Source organism: Sorex araneus, chromosome 3, assembly GCF_027595985.1.
Source record: "Sorex araneus isolate mSorAra2 chromosome 3, mSorAra2.pri, whole genome shotgun sequence".
NCBI lineage: Eukaryota > Metazoa > Chordata > Mammalia > Eulipotyphla > Soricidae > Sorex > Sorex araneus.
In genome coordinates, this window is record NC_073304.1 from 216,236,149 (window position 1) to 216,254,939 (window position 18,791).

Consider the following 18,791-nt stretch of genomic DNA (forward strand, 5'->3'; position numbering starts at 1 on the left):
GAGTTTTCACTGAAGCTGATGGGGATGCTTGGCTGCTCTTGGGCCTGTGGAGAGTGGGTGTGGGGCGTGCTATGTGTACTTAGAGAGCATGAGTGCACGATGTGTGAGTGAATATGAGTGTGTGTATGAGTGAATGTGTGTATATGTGTGATAGTTTATGTGTATATATGAGTGCAAGAGTGTATATGTGTGAGTATTGGTGAATGTGGTTGTTTATGAGTATACGTATATGTATGAGTGCGTATGCATGTATGAGCATGAGTATATGAGTGTGAATGTGTAAAAGTTGAGTGTATGTATATATATGTAAGAGTGATGTATGTGTTTGAATGTGCATGTGTGTATGCATAAGAGGGTGTCCTTGTGAGTCTGTGTATTTGAGTCCATGTGAGTATGAGTGTGTATGAATGTGAGTGGGAGTGTCTGAGTGTTTGTATGTGTCTGTGTCTCTGTGTCTGTGAGTATGTGTATGTGTGTCTGTGGGTGGCAGTGCGTGTCTGAGTATGTGTATGTATGGTTATCTGTGTGTGTCTGTGAGTGGGAGTGAGTGTGTGTGTCTGTGAGTGGGAGTGTATGTCTGTGTCTCTGAGTGTGTCTGTGTTTGTGAGTGGGAGTTCATGTCTGTGAGTGTGTATGGTAATTTGTGTGTGTCTGAGTGGGAGTGTGTATGGGTGTCTGTGAGTGGGAGTGTCTGTTAGTGTGTGGGAGTGTGTGTATGAGTGTCTCTGTGTGTCTGAGTGTGAGTGGGTGTGTGTATATGGGTGTCCGAGTGGGAGTGTGTGAATGTCTGAGGGGTGTCTGGGTTTCTGTGAGTGGGAGTGTGTGTGTAGGTGTCTGTGTATACGGTATCTGTGGGAGTGTGTGTGAGAGTGCATGTGTGTGTGTCTGTGCCTGTAGTGGGAGTGTGTCTGGGTGTGTCTGGGAGTGTGTGAGAATGTCTGAGGGGTGTCTGTGAGTGGGAGTGTGTGTCTGTGTGTCTGAGTGGGAGTGTGTGAGAATGTCTGAGGGGTGTCTGTGAGTGGGAGTGTGTGTCTGTGTGTCTGAGTGGGAGTGTGTGAGAATGTCTGAGGGGTGTCTGTGAGTGGGAGTGTGTGTGGGTGGCCGTGTGTGGCGCGGCCGTGGGCGGTGCCTCGGGCTTACTGCCGTGTCCCCGCAGGGCTCGTGGGCGCCCAAGAAGGAGCCGTACACCCGGGAGATGCTGGCGATCTCCTTCATCTCGGCCGTCAACCGCAAGCGGAAGAAGCGGCGGGAGGCGCGGGGCCTGGGCAGCAGCACGGACGACGACTCGGAGCAGGAGGCGCACAAGGCGGGCCCGGGCGGCGCGGAGCCGGCGGCGGCGCCACTGCCGGGCGCGGCGGCCCCCGAGGCGCGCGCGGCGGCGGCGGCGGCGGACACGCGCTCCATCGTGTCGGGCTACTCCACGCTGTCCACCATGGACCGCAGCGTGTGCTCGGGCGCCGGGGGCCGGCGGGCGGGCGCGGGCGACGAGGCGGACGACGAGCGCAGCGAGCTGAGCCACGTGGAGACGGACACGGAGGGCGGCGGCGCGGGGCCCGCGGGCCGCCTGGGCCGCCGGCCGTCCTTCAGCTCGCACCGCCTCATCCCCTGCGACACGCTGGCGCGGCGCCGCCTGGCGCGCGGCCGCCCGGACGCCGAGGGCGCGGGCGCGGGCGCGGGCCGCGGCGGGCCGCGCGCCGTCGAGGGCCCGGGCTCGGCGTCGTCCAGCAGCCAGGAGTCGCTGCGCCCCCTGGCGGCCGCGGCCGCGGCGGCGCTGGGCGCGCGGCCCTCGCGCCTGGAGGCGCTGCGCCTGCGCCTGCGCGGCACCGCCGACGACATGCTGGCCGTGCGGCTGCGGCGCCCGCTGTCCCCCGAGACGCGGCGGCGCCGCAGCAGCTGGCGGCGCCACACGGTGGTGGTGCAGAGCCCGCTCACCGACCTCAACTTCAACGAGTGGAAGGAGCTGGGCGGCGGGGGCGCCCCGGAGCCCGCCGGGCCGCGCGCGCACAGCGACAACAAGGACTCGGGCCTCAGCAGCCTGGAGTCCACCAAGGCGCGCGCCCCGCCCACGCCCGCCGACCCCGGGGCCCCGCACAGCCAGCCCCCGCGCCGCTCGGCCGCCGCCCGCCTCCACCAGTGTCTGTGACGGGGCTCCCCGGGCGCCCCCCTTCCCGAGCCCGGGACCCCCCGGATCATCTCTGGGCCGTGCACGGAATTGGGGCCGCAGAGGAGAAGCTGGGACTGGGCAGAGGGCGGGGCGGGGCGGTGGAGAGGGTACCCCCAAGTCTCGGGCAGAGAGACTGGGTGTCGCTGGCTTTCACTTTTTCCTTCCACCCCCCACTAGCCCCTGCTCCTACCGGGGTGGACGTAGGGATTGGGGGCGCGGTGGGGGGGGCACTGCCTTAGGTGTGCACAGGGCTGCCCCACCCCCTTGCTGCTCTTCAGACCCGAGAAGGAGGTGGTGACAGCGAGTGTCACCAGGGTTACCCCCCCAGACCCACCCTTTGCCAACCTCTAAGCCCTAGACACCCGCCCCCCGCCCCGCAAAAATAAATAACAACAACAACAAAAAAAAAAAAACGGCAAGCGCGTTGACTATGGGGAGCTGTTATTCCCCAGTTTGGGGAAGGCTGAATCCCCCTGACTAGACCGCCCTGTTCTGTCTTTCAGGGGTGTCTGCTGCACACTCGGGCACAGACATCCCGCCCCCCAGTTTATCCTCCTTAGGATGGCCCCAGTCAAATGCCCCCGTCTGTCTGTCTGTCTGACTCACGCACACAGCACACACCGACTCGTTGCCCGACTCCGGGTCTGAGCTGGTTCCTTTAGGATGGGCGGGACCCAGTCCCCTCCGCACCCCCCCCCCATGTTGTAAATAGATCACAAGCCTCCCCACACACACACACATACACACCCTCACTCATTCCAGGGAAGCCCCATGGGGTTGTGAACCCCGCTGCCCCCCACGGTCCCCCTTTCTCAGTACACCTCGTTTTATGCAAAGACTTGCTGTAGATTTCTCCCTCCCCTCCCTCTTGTAAATATTGTCTCAATGTGTAACATATTATAAAGAATTTATAAGGATTTTTAAAGCTGTTTTGCTCATTTAAAAGAAGTGTTGTAACAGTGTTGGAGCCGCATGTCCCCTTCTACTGTGTGCTTTGACACACCTCTCTAGGCGACAACTAAGATTTCCCGCTTCTGAAAAGTTGTGTCTTAAAGTATAGTATATATCTTGGAAATAAATGGCCTTCCTGGAGGCTGGAGTCTGCCTTGCTTGTTTTGGAGGGTGGGGTGGAACGGGAGGTGAGTGAAGGGAAGGTTGAGGCAAACTTAAGCCTCCTGGCGGCTTTGTGGGGTTCCCCATCTGAGCAAGGACTTGGGCACAGAGAACCTCCTAGAAGACCCGTGAGGCCTGGGTTCACTCCCTAGCACTGCAGCAACACTGATGCAGCCGCACAGTAATAAATAGATGACTTGATTTATTTGTTTTGTTTGGGGGCCACACCCTGCTGTGTTCAGGTTTTAGTCCTGGCTCTGTGCTCCTGGCGGTGCTGGGGACCATGTAGGATGCTAGGGATTGAACCTGGTTCAGCTGTGTGCAAGACAAAAGCCCTACCTGCTGTACTATTGCTCCGGGCCCAAATGATTTAATTTTAAAAGGAAAAGAACTACTAAAGATAACCAGGCTAGCTAAAATGCAAGGGCGATGGATGGTAGTTTGAGCTCAAAGAAAGAAACAGTAGGGTGATGCCAGGCATCAGGAAAGACATTATAAAGACTTTTTTTTGATAAATCTTTTTTGTCTTTAAAGGGCAGCTGTGGGGCCGGAGAGATAGCACAGTGGGTAGGGCGTTTGCCTTGCACGCAGCCAACCCGGGTTTGAATCCCAGCATCCCATATGGTCCCCTGAGCACCGCCAGGAGTAATTCCTGAGTGCAGAGCCAGGAGTAACCCCTGTGCATTGCCGGGTGTGACCCAAAAAGCAAAAAAAAAAAAAAAAAAAAAAAGGGCAGTTGTATAAAGCATTACTGCAAAACTGTTGACAGGCTTATGTGGAAAGATGAAGTTTGTATGACAATCATATGAAAGAACAGGGAGGGAATGGGGCGACAATGAAACAAAGGTTTTGTATTCTAGTAAGATTAAATTAGAGGGGCCAGGGGCTGGAGCGATAGCATAGCTGGTAGGGCGTTTGCCTTGCACGCAGCTGACCGAGGTTCGAATCCCAGCATCCCATAAGGTCCCCTGAGCACCGCCAGGAGTAATTCCTGAGTGCAGAGCCAAGAGAAACCCCTGTGCATTGCTGGGTGTGACCCAAAAAAGAAAAAAAAAAAAAGATTAAAGTAGAGGGGCCAGAGGAATTGTACAGCAGGTAGGGTGTTTGCCTTACATATGGTCCACCCAGGTTCGATCTCTGACATCCCCTATGGTTTCTGAGCACTGTCAGGAGTAATTCCTGAGTGCAGAGTCAAGAGTAACACCTGAGCATTTTGCTGGGTGTGACCCAAAAAGACACAGACAAAAAGATTAAATTAGAATCAGAGGTTGGAGTGACAGTACAGCTGGAAGGGTGTTTGCCTTGCATGCAGAGACCCGGGTTTGATTTCAGGGGCTGGAGCAATAGCACAGCGGGTAGGGCGTTTGCCTTGCATGCGGCCAACCCGGGTTCAATTCCCAGCATCCATATGGTCCCCTGAGCACCACCAGGAGCAATTCCTGAGTGCATGAGCCAGGAGTAACCCCTGTGCATCGCCGAGTGTGACCCAAAAAAAAGCAAAAAAATAAATAAATATGATTTCAACAAGCCCCACCTAGAGTGATCCCTGAGTGGAGAGCCTGGAGTAAACCCTAACACCACCAATTGTAGCACCCCCCCCCCACAAACAAACAAGACGGTTAAATTTGAATCAGTCTATTATATTTGGGGGCGTGGGATACCTTCAGAAGTACTCAGGGTCTAGAGGCTCATTGCTCAGAGATTGATCACCTCCTCTGCTCAGGGGACCATATGCAGTGTTGGGGATTGGACCTGTGTAGGCCGAGAGCAAGGTGCCTCAGCTCCCATACTATCTCTCTGGCCCTACTTAGAGTGTGTGTTTTGGTTTGGGGGCTGCACTGGAGGTGCTAGCAGTAACTCATGACCTTGCACTCAAGGATCAGTCCTGGTGGGGTTCGGGGAACGTCGGGTGCTGAGGATAGAATCCAGTTCAGCTGCGTGCAAGTCAAGTGCCTTACCTGCAGTAGTGCCACTCTGGCCCCTTCCACTTGTCAGTTTTTAAGGACCCCCCACTTTTTTTTTTTTTTGCTTTTTGGGTCACACCCGGCGATGCACAGGGGTTACCCCTGGCTCATGCACTCAGGAATCACTCCTGGCAGTGCTCGGGGGACCATACGGGATGTTGGGAATCAAACCCAGGTCAGCCGCATGCAAGGTAAATGCCTACCCGCTGTGCTCTCTCTCCAGCCCCAAGGACCCCTACTAAAATGTGCCATGCTCCCAGAGTTGGTCCTGCTTCCTAGTGGAACTTTTCATCACAGCTCTAGATTTTGCTCAGGGAGTATAAGCCTTTGCTTTCTCAGAGTGAGGAGGGGGGCTCCCCTGCTAGACACTGAACCTCGTCCCATGAGCAGCGGTGGGGAGTGGACTCTGGCAGGATGACCTGACTGCCAGCCCGGCACAGTTCCTGGCGTGCAGCCCACAGCCTTTTACTTGATCTCGAGCTGTCCACAAACAAATGCTTCCAGAAAGTGAACGTTTGTGGCTTGGTGGCAGAGCACAGGCTTCGTATATGAGAGGCTCTGGCTTCCACCTCTAGTACCACCATTTTTTTTTTTTAAAAAGCACATGAGGTTTGGCCAGAGGGCTGCTTGGCAAGGTGCTCAGACATGTGGCTCAGTGGTAGAGTGCCAGCCTGGCCAGCAGGAGGCCACTGAGTCCAATCTCCCCTGCTCAACTTGGGGAATCCCTAGGACCAGACAAAAGTGCTATTTCTTTTGTTTTTGTTTGTTTATGGGCCACATTTGGGATTACTCAGGGCTTAGTCCTGGCTCTTAGCCCAGGATCCACTCCTGGTGGGCTTGGAGGACCAGATGGGGTGCCGGGAATCAAATCTGGGTCAGCTGCCTGCAAAGCAAGCACCCTCCCCGCTGTCCTATCGCTCTGATCCCGAAAGGGTGTATCAGGATCAGATCATGTGTGCCCTGGTCATCTAAAGGACAACAAAGAGAAGGAAGTTGATGGGGGGAGCAATTAGTACGGCAGATAAGGCACTTGCCTTGCATATAGCTAACCTGGGTTCAAGCTTCATCATTCCCCTGAGCACCACGAGGACTGATTCCAGAGTGCAGTTAGGAGTAACTCTTGAGCACTGCCCCGTATGGCCCCAAAACTAAAAAATATAAAAAGAATTTTTAAAAAGTAAACTAAAAGGGGGCTGGAGCGATAATACAGCGGGTAGGGTGTTTGCCGTGCACGCGGCCCACCTGGGTTTGATTCCCAGCATCCCATATGGTCCCCCAAGCACTGCCAGGAGTAATTCCTGAGTACAAAGCCAGTAATTCCTGAGCATCATAGGGTATGACCCAAAAAGTAAAAAAAAAAAAAAAAAGTAAACTAAAAGTCTCTTTCTCAGTCACCTGGAGGTGCACGCAACACCGGCAGTTCCCTCGCTGCCAGAGGGAAGGCGCGGGCTGAGAGCTGTTAACCCAACTTGGCGTGCTCCCCTCCAGGGTTCCCTCCTGGCCCTGGTGGGCAGTAGCGCCCCCACATCCTCCTGGGCCCGGGATATACGTGGGGCTAATCGCTGCTTGGGGTTCCCTAGCTTTCACCCCACCCAGTCCAGCCCTTCCCAGGGTGGAAATAACGAGACAGCAGGTAGGAGATCCAGGAGAGGAAAAAGAAACCAGTTTTATTGAAGCCCCAAACACTCGGCTAGAAAAACCGAAAAGGAAAGAGAGCGGGGAAGTGGGGAGAAGAAAAAGGACATTAAAAAAGAGACAGAAAACACAGCAACCCTTTTCCATTTAGAAATTGTCAAGTTACACCGACAGAGGTCACAGAATATCCACAGAAGCTGCCACTGCTACACCAACACGGGCCCTACGGGGGTGACAGGGTGAGGTGCGGGGTCAGGCCCGCGGGGCCCCAGTGGGAGCCCCTGTCCGAGTCTCGGGCCTGAGGCTCCCGGGGAAACAGCGTATTGTGGCAGGGGTGGGAGAGTAACCCCCCATGCGAGTAACACAGCACAGTGGGTGGGGGCTGGGGGGCCAGGTACAGGGGTCCCCCCAGATGTCTTAGTTTTCTCTTGGTCAAGCACACACTGATGGACAGAGCAGCGAGGCGCATGCAGCTGGGGAGGCAACGTGCTGTGGGCTTGGAGAGGACCTGAGGGGTGCTGGGGAGGGCAGCCGGAGCAAGTGGGGCAGGGAGATGGTGCACACGCACACACGTTGGCTCGCGCACACGCACACGTGCGCGCGCACACACACGTGCACGCTCACAGCCTCGACGCACAGCCATTCACACATGATAATATATTACGTATATTATCATCTGCACACCTGACGCGCGGTCCCAGGCAGGCTGCACGCACTGATTGCACACACAAGTGAGGGGGAGTGGTCACACGCGCGCGCGCACACACACACACACACACACACACACACACACACACACGCACGCACACACGGAGGCGGCACGCTCCTTGCAAAGCCTCTCAGCCAGAAAATGTGCAGGAACCAGAGTGAAAGATGCGAATCCCACGGGGCTCCACGTGGGGGGCGGGGCGGCGGGGCGGGCCGGGCACGTGGCTCCCTCCACCCGCCCCTCGTGGGTGGAAACTTCCCCCCCCACCTCTCCCCCACAAAGGGACAGTCAACTCAGGACAGTGACAGTGGGGGGCACACATTCAGATCACAGGGCTGGGGGCAAGCGAAAAGTAGCAAGCAAAGAGTAAAGGGGCGGAGGGGGACGGGACACCACTCCCCCTTCCCCGCCCAAGCCAGGGTGGGTGGGGTCTCTGTACAGCCAATCAGGTCAAAGCGCGTCACCGCCCCACCCAAGCCAGGCCCGTGTGCCCGCCCTCCTGCCCCTCCCCGCCCTAACAGCGGCCAGGAGGGAGCCGTGCGTCCTTTTTTTTTTCTTTTTTAAATATTTATATATATTTATATTACGTATATTATATATATAATATGTAAATATATTTTTAAAACAATATAAAATGTTAAGACACTTCACTTAAATGTAAAGAGTTGCCTGCAATTAAAACTAATTGCATCATTTATGAGGTCCTTTTTTTTTGTTGTTTTCCAGGATTTTTTTTTTCAGGAGGGGCTTTTTTTCCCCTTTTGTTCTTTTTCAAAAAGGCCTGCTTGCCTTTGTACAAAAATGATCCAAAGCTAGGAAACAAGGATGAACCAACCAAAAAAAAAAAAAAAGAAAGAAATGAAGAAACCCAACCCGGTTCCCCCTCCCCAGCGTCGACAGCTCCCCCTGGCCCTCCCCAAACACCACTTCCGGTAGGCCCCGGATGGAGGCGGTTCCCCCATCCATCTTTCTGTGCTTACTGGGGGAAACTGACTCCCAGGACTCCACTGTGCTTCCCCCACTTTGTGCTGCAACCAGCAACCCTGCTGCTGGGGAACACCCCCTCCCCATCTCCTCCAGACCTCTCTCCTCCCGCCCAGTAGGCTTCACTGTCCTCTGGGGCGGATGCTGCAGGGCTGGGTCTGAAATCAGCCTCTCCTCCCCCTCGGGGCCCAGTGGGAAGCCTCACAGCCCAGGGCCTTGGGGGATCACCAGCTCCCCACTTAAAAGCACCCCTTCCCTGGAAGATCTGAGGCAGGAGGGTGAGAGGCCAGATCCCCCCGGCTGTAAGGCTGGAGCTGTCCTGGCTGCCCCCCACCCTAGCCCCTTTCCTTCTGTCCCATTTCCCTCTCTGCCAGACCCTTCCCACCGGCCAGGCCTCAAAATCTAATTCTCTAGGCCCCGCCCTCATTAAATAAGGTAAAGTCCGTGTAAGTGCTAAATTAGGGAACTAAACATACAGAACACCCCTGGGGCCTGCCCTCTCCCAAGTCAGGGCTACGGCTCAGCCTCCCCCAACAGTCCCTAGGGCCTCTTTTCCTTGCCCACCACCCCACGCAGTTCCTCCCCTCAGGGAGCCCCAGGAAGCTCACACCCTTCCCCCAGGCCCAAATTTTCAGGAACCTCCAGGCCCAGCCCAGCCGGGGCCCCTCAGGCAGGGAGCCCAGAGTTCCCTCACATCCAGGCTCTAGGCGGGAGGGCTGGGGCACCTCCAGGGCCAGTGTCCCAGCAATGCACCCCATTTTGCAGCCAGTCCATTGTCCGGGGCGTCCTGCGGGAAGGTTTCCGAGGAAGGGGAGAGGGCGTCTCTGCGCTCCAAGGCTCCGTGGCTCAGTTGTTTGAAGAGCTCTTGGGAAGTCCAGGGAAGGCGGGTGGGAAGGAGGGCGGGGACTTGGGGATGGACATGGAGGAAGAGTGGGGGAGAGAAAGGCGGGGAAAGGACAGGAAGAGGGCCCTTCCGGAACAGGAAGTCAAGGGAAGGTGGTGTGTTTTGGCTTTTAGTTTGAATGTTTTGTCTTTTACTTTTTTTATTAAAAAAAAAAAAGATAATTGAAAGTGAATGCTTTAAAAAAAAAAACCAAAAACACCCCCAGGGGATGGTTATAGAGGGGGGCCATGCCTGTGGCCCACCCTAAGGAGGGTCCTGGAGAATGGGGTGGGGTGTGGGGAGATGAGGGGACAAAGTGCAGGGAAAGAGATGGCAGGGGGGAGGGGGGGACAGGCTGGGGTGGGAGTGTGAGGGCCCTTCTAGAAGGAGATGGAAGAATTCCTCGCCCCAAAGGAAGTCAATACGGGAATGGAGGTTCTGGAAGCCGAGGGCTTTTCTGAGACTGGGCTCGAGGTCTCATTCGACCCGCTCATTTCTTTAGATGGTTTAGTGGCCTGGAACAAAAACAGGGGTCAGGGGTCAGAGAGAGAGAGGGAGAGCCTTCGTGCTGGCCCCCCTGGAAGTGTTAAAAAGGGAAGCAACCCGAGGGGTCACCAGAGAGAGTGGCCCCAGAGACAGGGGAGGGAGGGGGCCGGAGCAAGGGCAGAAAGGGGGGGGCATGGGGGTGGGGCAAAGGAGCTGGGACCTGGGTGCGAGGCCCGCGGTCACTGGGCGGGGAGTGAGAAGGCGGAAGAGGCCAGAGGCGCACGCACAGGAGGACCAGCCCAGGGTGGGCAGACGGGGTGATGGGGGAGAGGCAGGGGAGGAGAGTGGGGGGAAAGAAGAAGGGAAAAGTTAGCTGCCGTGGGGTGCTGGGGAGCCCAGCCAGGCCTCCTCTCCACGCTGTTGTGTCCTGCTGGGGGCACTTCCCTAAGGATTCCCCAGCCCAGGGAAGCTGGGGGCCACACCCTGCCCTCAGTGGCCACCCAAGAGCTGTGCAGGGGTGAGCAGGAGCCCCCCGCCCCACATCACCCCAGTGGCCATGTCCTGGCTGCAGGCTAGGGGTGGCTGCCACCTCCTGTAAGCAGAAGGTGCTCGGGGGACACAGGCTCCCTAACGTGGGAGCCAGGCACCCCTTGGCTTCGCTGAAGGAGGGACATGGCCTGGAGACTCATGGATGGGTGCTGGGGGGGCTCCCACCCCCTCCCTCCAACCTGGATCCCACAAAACCCAGTCGGGGTCAAGGGGGAGCCCTGACTTCTCCACCTTGCTCCCCATACTGTACCCGCAGCCTGTGTGTCCCCCTTAGGAGAAATCAAGGCGAGCCCCAGAGACCCCCTCCCTTCATCGCCCCATCCTCTGCCCAGTGCCACCCTGTGCCGGACTGGCCCTGCTCAGGGCCCCCAGCACCGGGCACGAAGCTGAATTCCTTTCCTAACCAGCAGAAGCCTGGAGATGCAGGTCAGCGGCAAAGGATGAGCCTGGCCCAGGACGCCCGGGTTCAGGGCCGTAGCAACGCACACAACACACGCAGAAGCTGCCAGTGTGCACGGCCCCGACTGGCCCCCAGACTCTCCCAGCCAGGAGGGGCGCCCCCTCCCGGAGCCCCAGCAAAGATTCCTGGAGTGCTCTGTGAGCATCTGTGCTGAAAGTTTCTTTCAGGCAGCGGCCCTTCCAGAAGCCTCACCACAAAGACATCCAAAACCCATGTCTCTGAGGCTGGGAAGCCCAGCGTCACCCTGTGTCACCTCTGCCTAGGACAGCATCCCACAGTGCCCTGTGTCCCCTCAGCCGGGACAGCGTCCCACAGTGCCCTGTGTCCCCTCAGGCCGGGACAGCGTCCCACAGTGCCCTGTGTCCCCTCAGGCCGGGACAGCGTCCCACAGTGCCCTGTGTCCCCTCAGGCCGGGACAGCGTCCCACAGTGCCCTGTGTCCCCTCAGGCCGGGACAGCGTCCCACAGTGCCCTGTGTCCCCTCAGGCCGGGACAGCGTCCCACAGTGCCTTGTGTCTCCTCAGGCCAGGACAGCGTCCCACAGTGCCCACTGTCCCCTCAGGCCGGGACAGCATCCTACAGTGCTCACTGTCCCCTCAGGCCGGGACAGCGTCCCACAGTGCCCTGTGTCCCCTCAGGTCGACAGCATGCTACAGTGCCTGTGTCCCTCAGTGACTTCTAAGTTCTTGCGTAGGGAGGGTGGCCTGGCCCTGACACCTGCACCAAGCCCTCCCCCAAGACTCTCCCCCTGAGAATCTGACTCCCAGTGTGGGTCTCGGGTCTTCTGAGGGGCCATACCCAGCAATACTCAGAGCTGATCTACTTTTTGGTGTTTTGGGCCACACCCAGGAGTGCTCAGGACTTACTCCTGACCCTGCTGTGGGGCCAAATGTGGTGCCAGGATCAAACCCCGGTCAGCCTAGTGCAAGGCAAGGCCCCGCCCCTGTGCTGCGTCTCTGGTGCCAGGGCTGACTCCGAGTCTTCACTCAGGGCTCTTCTGGTGAGGGCTCAGGGGACCGGCTGAGCAAAGGGCTTGGAGTCAGCGCGCACTTTCCCTGCTGTTCTCACTCTGGCCCCGGCCCTAGGCTTCCTCTCACCTCCTCTGCTCTGCGGCAGCCAGCACGTCGCACCCCTGCACCCCTGGCTCAGAACTTTGGCTCTGGGGGCTGGAGCAATAGCACAGCGGGTAGGGCGTTTGCCTTGCACGTGGTCGATGCGGGTTCGATTCCCAGCATCCCATATGGTCCCCTGAGCACCGCCAGGAGTGATTCCTGAGTGCAGAGCCAGGAGTAACCCCTGTGCATCGACAGGTGTGACCCAAAAAGAGCAAAAAAAAAAAAAAAATTACTGGGGCTGGAATGATAGCACAGTGGGTAGGGCATTTGTCTTGTATGCGGTCGACCTGGGTTTGATTCCCAGCATCCCATATGGTCCCCTGAGCACCGCCAGGAGTGATTCCTGAGTGCAGAGGCAGGAGTAACCCCTGTGCATCACCAGGTGTGACCCAAAAAGCAAAAAAAAAAAAAGAACTTTGGCTCCCATCCAGAATTTCCCGGTGGCACTTCTGCCCCTCCCGTCACTCAGGTACCGGAGGGGCAGGTCCCTGCAACCCCAGTAAGCCCCTCCCAGAGGACAGTGCTCTGTCCTTCACAGGCTCCACCCTCGGAGGAGCCTTGGCCGAGCTCACACACTGAGCGGGTGGGGCACTGGCACTGGCACTTGTGGCGCCAACGAGCAGCTCTCAGCAGGGCACCGGGCACCCTCTAACCAGAGCTGAGGGGCCCTGTGGGTTTGGGAATAAGAGGACAGAGACAGGGGAGGGGATGAGGGAGAGGGAAGTGGAGAGGAATGGAGAGGGAATGGGGAGGGGGCAGGACGCCCAGGGAGAAGTCTGAAGGATGTCAGGAGAGAGCGGTTAAGGTACTTCTTTCCTACTCACTTCTAAATTAATTACCAAGAAGGTGAAGATGCCTTGTTAAAGGAAGAGAGAGAACGAAAGATAAGAGAAAGTAAGAAAAACAAGAGTGAGAGAGGGGCCACAGTGATAGTACAGCAGGGAGGGCGCTTGCCTTGCACTCGGGCGGCCCCGGTTTGATCCGTGGCATCCCCCAAGCACCACCAGAAGTGATTCCTGAGTGCAGGGCCAGGAGTAACCCCCGAGCACTGCCAGGTGTGCCCGCACCAAAAAGAAAGAAAGAGTGAGAGAATGAGAGATACAGAGACAGAGAGGAGAGACAAATGCGATCCCCTGAAACCATCGGGAGCAGCCCCTGAGCACAGAGCCAGGAGTAAGTCCTGAGCACTGCCAGGTGTGGCCTCAAAGTCAAAAACAGACAGGGAGAGGAAAGAGAGTGAGAAGGCCAGAGCCATTGCGCAGCGGGTAGGGTGCTCGCTTTGGTCCCCGGCACCCCAGATGGCCTCCCCAGCCCTGCCAGGAGTGATCACTGAGCACAGAGCTATGGAGCTACAGAAGCAAGCCCTGAGCACTGGTGAGTATGACCAAAAACACAGAGCGGGGGACGGGGAGGAGAGAGGGAGCATGTGAGAAGGGGAGCAAGAGGGGGATGGACAGGAGCTGACGTGGTTGCGGTGAAGGTTGCAGGGCTGAGGCAGGCCGAGAGAGAGCGGAGGGGAGGGGAGAGGGGAGAAGGGCGAGTAAAGAAGAGGGGAGGGGAGGCTCCTGCGAGGGTGGGCCCCGGGGCGGGTGACATTTCCTGAGTGGAAGCAGCTGGGATGAGGCAGGCACAGATGGCGCGCGTGGCACCAGAGGCTGTGGTGTGAGGGGAGGAGCAGCGAGAGAGAAGAGGTAGGCAGAGGAGGACGGGGAGCAGGGCCCACTCAGCAGGGCGAGGCCTGGGGGTGGGCGCTCGGGGTGGTGGGGGGCAGGTGAGAGAAGGGGAGGCGTCCGCTGACGGTGCTGGAGCCCGAGGAGGGGCTGGTGGGACAGTCTGGAGGGAAGCCCTGAGGCCCCACAGGACCTCAGGACCGTGGCCTCAGCGTCCCACCTGTCAAGTGGGTGTGAGGGTGCCACAAGCCCAACAAGGACACCCCACCGCTTGAGGCGCTTCTCGGGCTGCAAGGAGAGAGCTGGGGGGCATATCCCCCACGATGGGGCCGTGTCTGGGGGGTCCTTGGGAGGGGACAGGCCAGCAGGGTGCCCATGAGGCGAGGGTGTCAAGCGTGTGCGTGGGTCTCATACACAAGGCTGAGCATGGGCGGGGCAGGGGGCGGCCCTCTCTCCCCCCAAAGTCATGAGCTGGGGCCCCCAGCAGCCCGGCTCCTCCGAGCAGTGCCCCCTTCTGTACCGGAGGTCCCAGACCTCCCATCTGCGCCTGGAACCTTCTTCGGCTCACAGACAGCCGCTTCCCTGGCCCCACCGTCCGCCACGGCACACAGGAGCTGTGCAGAAATGCAGCCTCCGCACCTCCGCACCCCCGGGAGGGAGCTCCACACACCACCCCCGAGTCCCAGCAAGACCTGGAGAGGGCGCCGCGCCCGGCCTCCCTGACCCCCGGGGCCCACTCAGCAGCCCAGCCTGGAGGACGCCCCAGAACTTCTCCCACTGCCCGGGAGTCCTGGGTGGTCTGAGGGGGTCAGGGAAGCAGAGTCGGGGCCCACGGGGGCCTCCCACACCCAGGACAGGGCTTTCAGGGATCCCGGGTGGCCACTGGCTGCCTGCACCCCCCTCCCCCCTGGCACAGCTGGGGAGAGGCCCCTCTGGGCCCGTAAGGGGCCTCCCTGAGGCAGGAGAAAGATGGTACAAGCCAGGAGAGATGGCACAGCGGGCGGGGCGCTTTCCTGGCACCCCACACAGTCCCCCCAAGACCTGCCAGGGTCACTCCTGAGAACACTGGGTAGCCCCTCCAATCCCCTCCTACTAAAAGATGGGGGTGGCCAGGAGCCCCGGGCAGGGGTGGGGGGCTGCGCGGGGCCTCACCTGCTGCTGGATCCGCATGTACTCGGCCGCCCGCTGCTTGCTGTGTTTGCCTTTGTCGGGACTGCCCGCCGGGCCCTGTGCCGCCTTCAGCCGCGAGGCCCCTGGAGTCACCACCTTCATGGGAGGCACGCTGCCACCGCCGCTCTGCAGGACAGGAAGAGGGATCGGGGTTGGAGGCGCCCCGAGAGGCCTGGCCTCAGGGGAGGGTCTCCAGGAATGGGGCCTCCTGGCGGGGAGCGGGGCTTGAGGCTCGAGGAGCTGAGTCTGGCCCACAGCCTGGTCCAGGACCCGAGCCCCCGCTCTGATGCCGCAGAAGAAGGCACAGGACAGGGCTCCCCACGGACTCACAGGGCCCCTGAGGGCGTCTCTGTGCAGTCCTGGGAGAGCCCTGGAGCCACTGAGCCCCAGGGAAGGCCCGGGGCAGCACCCTGGGCCCCAAGCAGTCACTGTAGCCTGGGGGGGGGGGGTCGCACGGCAGCCACTAGAGAGAGAGTGGCAGAATGGGAGGAGGAGGGCGGGCGAGGCTGGCCCCGGAACCACCCCAGCTCCCAGGTCAGTCCGGAAGGGCTGTGGGGACAGAGACGCAGCAGAGGAAAGACAGCGACAGAGTCAGCCCGGAGAGGCGAGGGGCGCGGGACCGGGAGAGGGAGAGAACTTTATTCGTGGGGCGACAGGTACAGAGCAGAGGGGAGGCCTGAGCCCCGGGGAGGCCAGCTTCCCAGCCTCCCACAGGCTCTGCCTGCAAAGGCCGCCCGGGCCGGGCTGGCGGGGCGGAGGGCAGGAGCGGAGCAAAGGCTGCGGGGAGCAGGGGCGTCCCTGCCGGGGCTCCCGTGGCACCCCCGCTCCCTGCAGCGCTGAAGGCAGAGACTGAGATTCACAGGAGGCAGGAGCAGGCGCAGGAGAGAAGCAGCCACCTGCGGGCCGGGGGTCGGGGATGGGGGGCTGCCAGGGGAGCCCGCGGCGGGCGCCAGGCCCATCTGGCTCAGGGTGGCCTCGAGCTCCAGGAGCGTCTCCTCCAGGCTGTCCATCCGCGGGGCGGCCGGGCCCCTCACTGTGCAGCCTTGGCCCTGGGCAGGCCCGTCCTGCTGCTTCCCCCGGCCGGGCTGGGGGGGCGTCCTGGGGGTCTCCCCCCGCGGGGTGGCAGCCGTGGAGGGCTCCTGAGGACATGAGGCCGGGGGTCCTCTCTCCTGTGGGAGGCAGCCTCTAGGTTGGGGTCTCTTCACCGCCACCCCTTTCTCCTCGGGCATCCAGTTGTCCCCAGGCCACACGGCCTTGGTCACTGCGCCCAGGGGCCCTGGAGGGGCATCCCCGGCCCTCCCGCTGCCAGCCAGGTTCCGGGGCCTCGGGGTGGGGGGTGTCCCGGGACGGGCTTCCTCGGGCCTGGCCTCTGCTGGGGAGGCAGAGTTGGGGGCGCATTCCGTCAGGACGATCCGGGGGACGCAGAAGGCCCCGGTGCCAGGGGCAGCCTGGGGGAGGAGAAGACAGATGAGAGTGGGACCCCCCCCTGCTGAAACTGCTGTGCTCACCCCGAGACTCCCTGGGGGCGGTCGGGCAGTGAGGAGAGTCTGGACAGACAAGCTGACCTGCCCGGCGGGAGCAGAGCTGGGACTAGAACTCAGGGTTCTCCCAGCCACCCCCCGCCCCCGCCTCCCACCCTGGGCAGAGATGCCCGCTCCTCCCAGCACGGCGCCCACGGCCAGCTCAGGGAGCAGGTGTCTTGGGCACGCACTCCCAGGCTGCCCATCTGTGCGTGGGACCACAGCCCCGCCCACCGTGTGGGCACGGGCTGGGAAGGGGGCCCAGGGAGGGCCCCACAGCTGCAAACTTGCTGAGGCCTGGACTGTGGGACCCGGCCGGGGGGTCGTAGCCCCACCTCAGGCCAGGGCTCCCACGCCTGGCAGGGCATGAGGGGTCACTTCCCAAGCAAAGTCAGACCCTCTGCTCTAAGAACCTTCCGGGCTCTCTGGCCTTGGAGGGGGACCGGGCAGAGGGCCTCCGCCTCCCACCCCTCAACGTGAGTGACCCCGGGTCTAGGTCTGAGTGTCCTTCTCCAGCCAGCGTCTACCCTGGACATCCTCATCCTCCCCAGGACCCACAGAATGGGGAGGCGCCTCATCTTACAGACACTGAGGGTGACAGGGACCCTGGAGTCACCCCAGGTCACTGACCCACAGCCAGTGTGGCTGAGCGAGGACTGAACCCAGGACTCTGACCCCAAGTGCTCCTGCGACTATAAAAGGCTGTGGGGAGATTCACGGGCAGCAGCAGGGACCCCAAGCCCCCTCCCGAGGTGACCCGCCAGCCCTACCACCTGCTTACCTGGAGGTGGGGGTGCAGGCTGTGGGAGCAGACGGGGCACCCCCAGCCTGCCTGGTTCCGCTGCCCGACGGCGCCTCAGGATGCAGAGGGTCAGCCAGGCCCAAGTGGCCAGTAGAGGGGCTTTGCCCACGGGACTCCCGGGGCCAGAAAGGGGCAAGGGCTGGGTGCCACGGGCCCCAGTGGAGACCCCGCGACCCTACCCCCAGGCGGCTCTTCAGGACACTCTGGGCCTAGCCTCTGCCCAGCAGATGGCACCATCCATCTGCCTGGTGCCCGTCTGCTCTCCCTGGCAGGGGAGACAAGGCACCACCACAATCACGCCAGGCCAGAGATCAGGGGGCGGCAGCAGGAGGCCCGGGGGCGGGGGGCACTAGAGGCTGCTGTCCCAGCCGAGGGGGCAGAGGGACCCCCACTCAGACCTCCTCCCCACACACAGTTCCTGGGGTGGCAGAGGCAGCCCACCTCCCCCCATCCCCAAGGCAGAGGAGAGAGAAGTGCAGCAGAGAGCAGGGCGGAAGGGAGCGCACGGGGAGTGTCCCTGTGGAGGCCCCAGGGTGGCGAGAGGTGGCCGCAGGGCAGGAGAGCAGAGAGCAGTCTGGCAGGTGTCCCCACCTCACCCCGGATCCCCGTCACCGTAAGACCCCACCTGGCACTGGCAGCAGAGCAGAGGACGGGGAGGGGGGTGGGGATGAGGCCCAGTCAGAGTCTGAGCTGGCCCTAAAGTCAACGAGGGCGTGAGACCCAAATGCCAATCAAGCCGGGACCCAGGGCCGAGCGCCCACTCGTGCCAGGGAAATGCAAGCACAGCACTGGGATTGGTCCGAGCTGCGCCAGATGTGGTCCCCAAAGAAAAACAAAACAGCCCAGCGAGGGCACAGGGGTCAGGTGCTTGCCGGGACTGTAAGCGGTCACCATCAGACACGAGCATTACCAGGGGGCCAGTCCGGAGCACAGAGCCTGAAGAGCTCCTGAAATAGATGGGAGTGGACCCCCGTGCTCCCAAATAGTCAAAACCCGGGCTTCAGCCCAACCTGAACTCTGGCCAAGGGTGAGAACCAAGTGTCTGGTTCTCCCGAGAGGAAGCAAGTCTGGTTGAGAGCACGGAGCCCGGGGCTGCGGGAGGAAGGACGGGTTAGAGGCTGCTGCTGGTGGATGCAGCCGTGGCAGGTCTGAGCAGGCCAGCGTGACAGGTGAGAGGGGAAGCTGGGGGGCATAGGCAGAGAGAGAGAGCCGTGAGAGGGGGGCAGCCCGTTACCTTCCATGCAGGGCCCGGGGCTGAGCCCCCAGGGGGCCCTGGGTCCTGGGGGGACAGCAAAGTGGGGATCTGCTGGCGACGGGGCGTGGGGGGGAGGGAGGACACTGAGCTTCTCTCAAACACCTGGGGAGCAGAAGGCGGGGGAAGGCTTGGAGGAGGGGGCACAGGGAGGACCAGCCATGGGGTGCCTGCCTAGGGCGGAGGCACCCACGGGGAGGCATGGCGTGGGCGGCCACGAGACTCCAGCCCGCCTCGGCCCTCACCGCACCACCGGCCACTCTGCCCTCTGCTCTGTCTCCTGTTGAAGGGCCTCGTACTCAGCGGGGAGCCCGAG

General features: G+C 60.6%; 2 protein-coding genes across 8 annotated transcripts in view; one reads left to right on the forward strand and one right to left on the reverse strand.

Annotated features, from left to right (window-relative positions):
- ARHGAP23 (Rho GTPase activating protein 23) overlaps nt 1-3,256 on the forward strand; it is a 76,103-nt gene extending 72,847 nt beyond the window's left edge. For all 5 annotated transcript variants that reach the window (XM_055130494.1, XM_055130493.1, XM_055130495.1 and 2 more), the window contains one exon: nt 1,157-3,256. In XM_055130494.1, coding sequence (XP_054986469.1) covers nt 1,157-2,143 — 987 coding nt within the window. In that variant the 3' untranslated portion in view covers nt 2,144-3,256. The remainder of the gene's footprint in view (nt 1-1,156) is intronic.
- Nucleotides 3,257-6,882: 3,626 nt separating this feature from the next.
- Nucleotides 6,883-18,791, reverse strand: part of SRCIN1 (SRC kinase signaling inhibitor 1) — a 67,027-nt gene continuing 55,118 nt past the window's right edge. For all 3 annotated transcript variants that reach the window (XM_055132799.1, XM_055132800.1, XM_055132801.1), the window contains 2 exons: nt 14,884-15,027; nt 6,883-9,967 (listed from right to left, as the gene is read on the reverse strand). In XM_055132799.1, coding sequence (XP_054988774.1) covers nt 9,833-9,967; nt 14,884-15,027 — 279 coding nt within the window. In that variant the 3' untranslated portion in view covers nt 6,883-9,832. The remainder of the gene's footprint in view (nt 9,968-14,883; nt 15,028-18,791) is intronic.